Source organism: Gavialis gangeticus, unplaced genomic scaffold, assembly GCF_001723915.1.
Source record: "Gavialis gangeticus isolate Ggan-Ray unplaced genomic scaffold, GavGan_comp1, whole genome shotgun sequence".
Taxonomy (NCBI): Eukaryota; Metazoa; Chordata; order Crocodylia; family Gavialidae; genus Gavialis; species Gavialis gangeticus.
Window position 1 is genome coordinate 135,362,569 of NW_017729025.1, and position 303 is coordinate 135,362,871.

General features: G+C 42.6%; 1 protein-coding gene across 3 annotated transcripts in view; it reads left to right on the forward strand.

Moving 5' to 3' along the window:
• DENND5A (DENN domain containing 5A) overlaps nucleotides 1–303 on the forward strand; it is a 139,947-nt gene that overhangs the window by 116,503 nt on the left and 23,141 nt on the right. For 2 of the 3 annotated variants that reach the window (XM_019519594.1, XM_019519595.1), the window contains one exon: nucleotides 169–221. In XM_019519594.1, coding sequence (XP_019375139.1) covers nucleotides 169–221 — 53 coding nt within the window. Of the gene's footprint in view, nucleotides 1–168; nucleotides 288–303 lie in introns of all 3 variants that reach the window. The other variant, XM_019519596.1, reaches the window with a different exon arrangement.

Genomic DNA, 303 nt, shown 5'->3' on the forward strand with positions numbered 1-303 from the left:
TAAAAAAAGCAAGTTGCACAGCAGGTTGTTGGCAGAGCAGGGATTAGAACCCTGGTCTTGTGGTTCTCATGCCAGCACCCTATATAATACATAGCACTGCCCCTGCAGAGCTATATGTCCTTGCTTTCTCTTTCCTTCCTTGTAACAAGTATCTTCTTTGCTTTTCAGTGCCAGAACCTGGGAAAGCTAACCACAGTACAGATAGGACATGATAATTCAGGGCTCTATGCCAAGTGGCTAGTGGAATATGTTATGGTCAGGAATGAAATAACAGGGCATACATACAAGTAAGTATCTATCTAA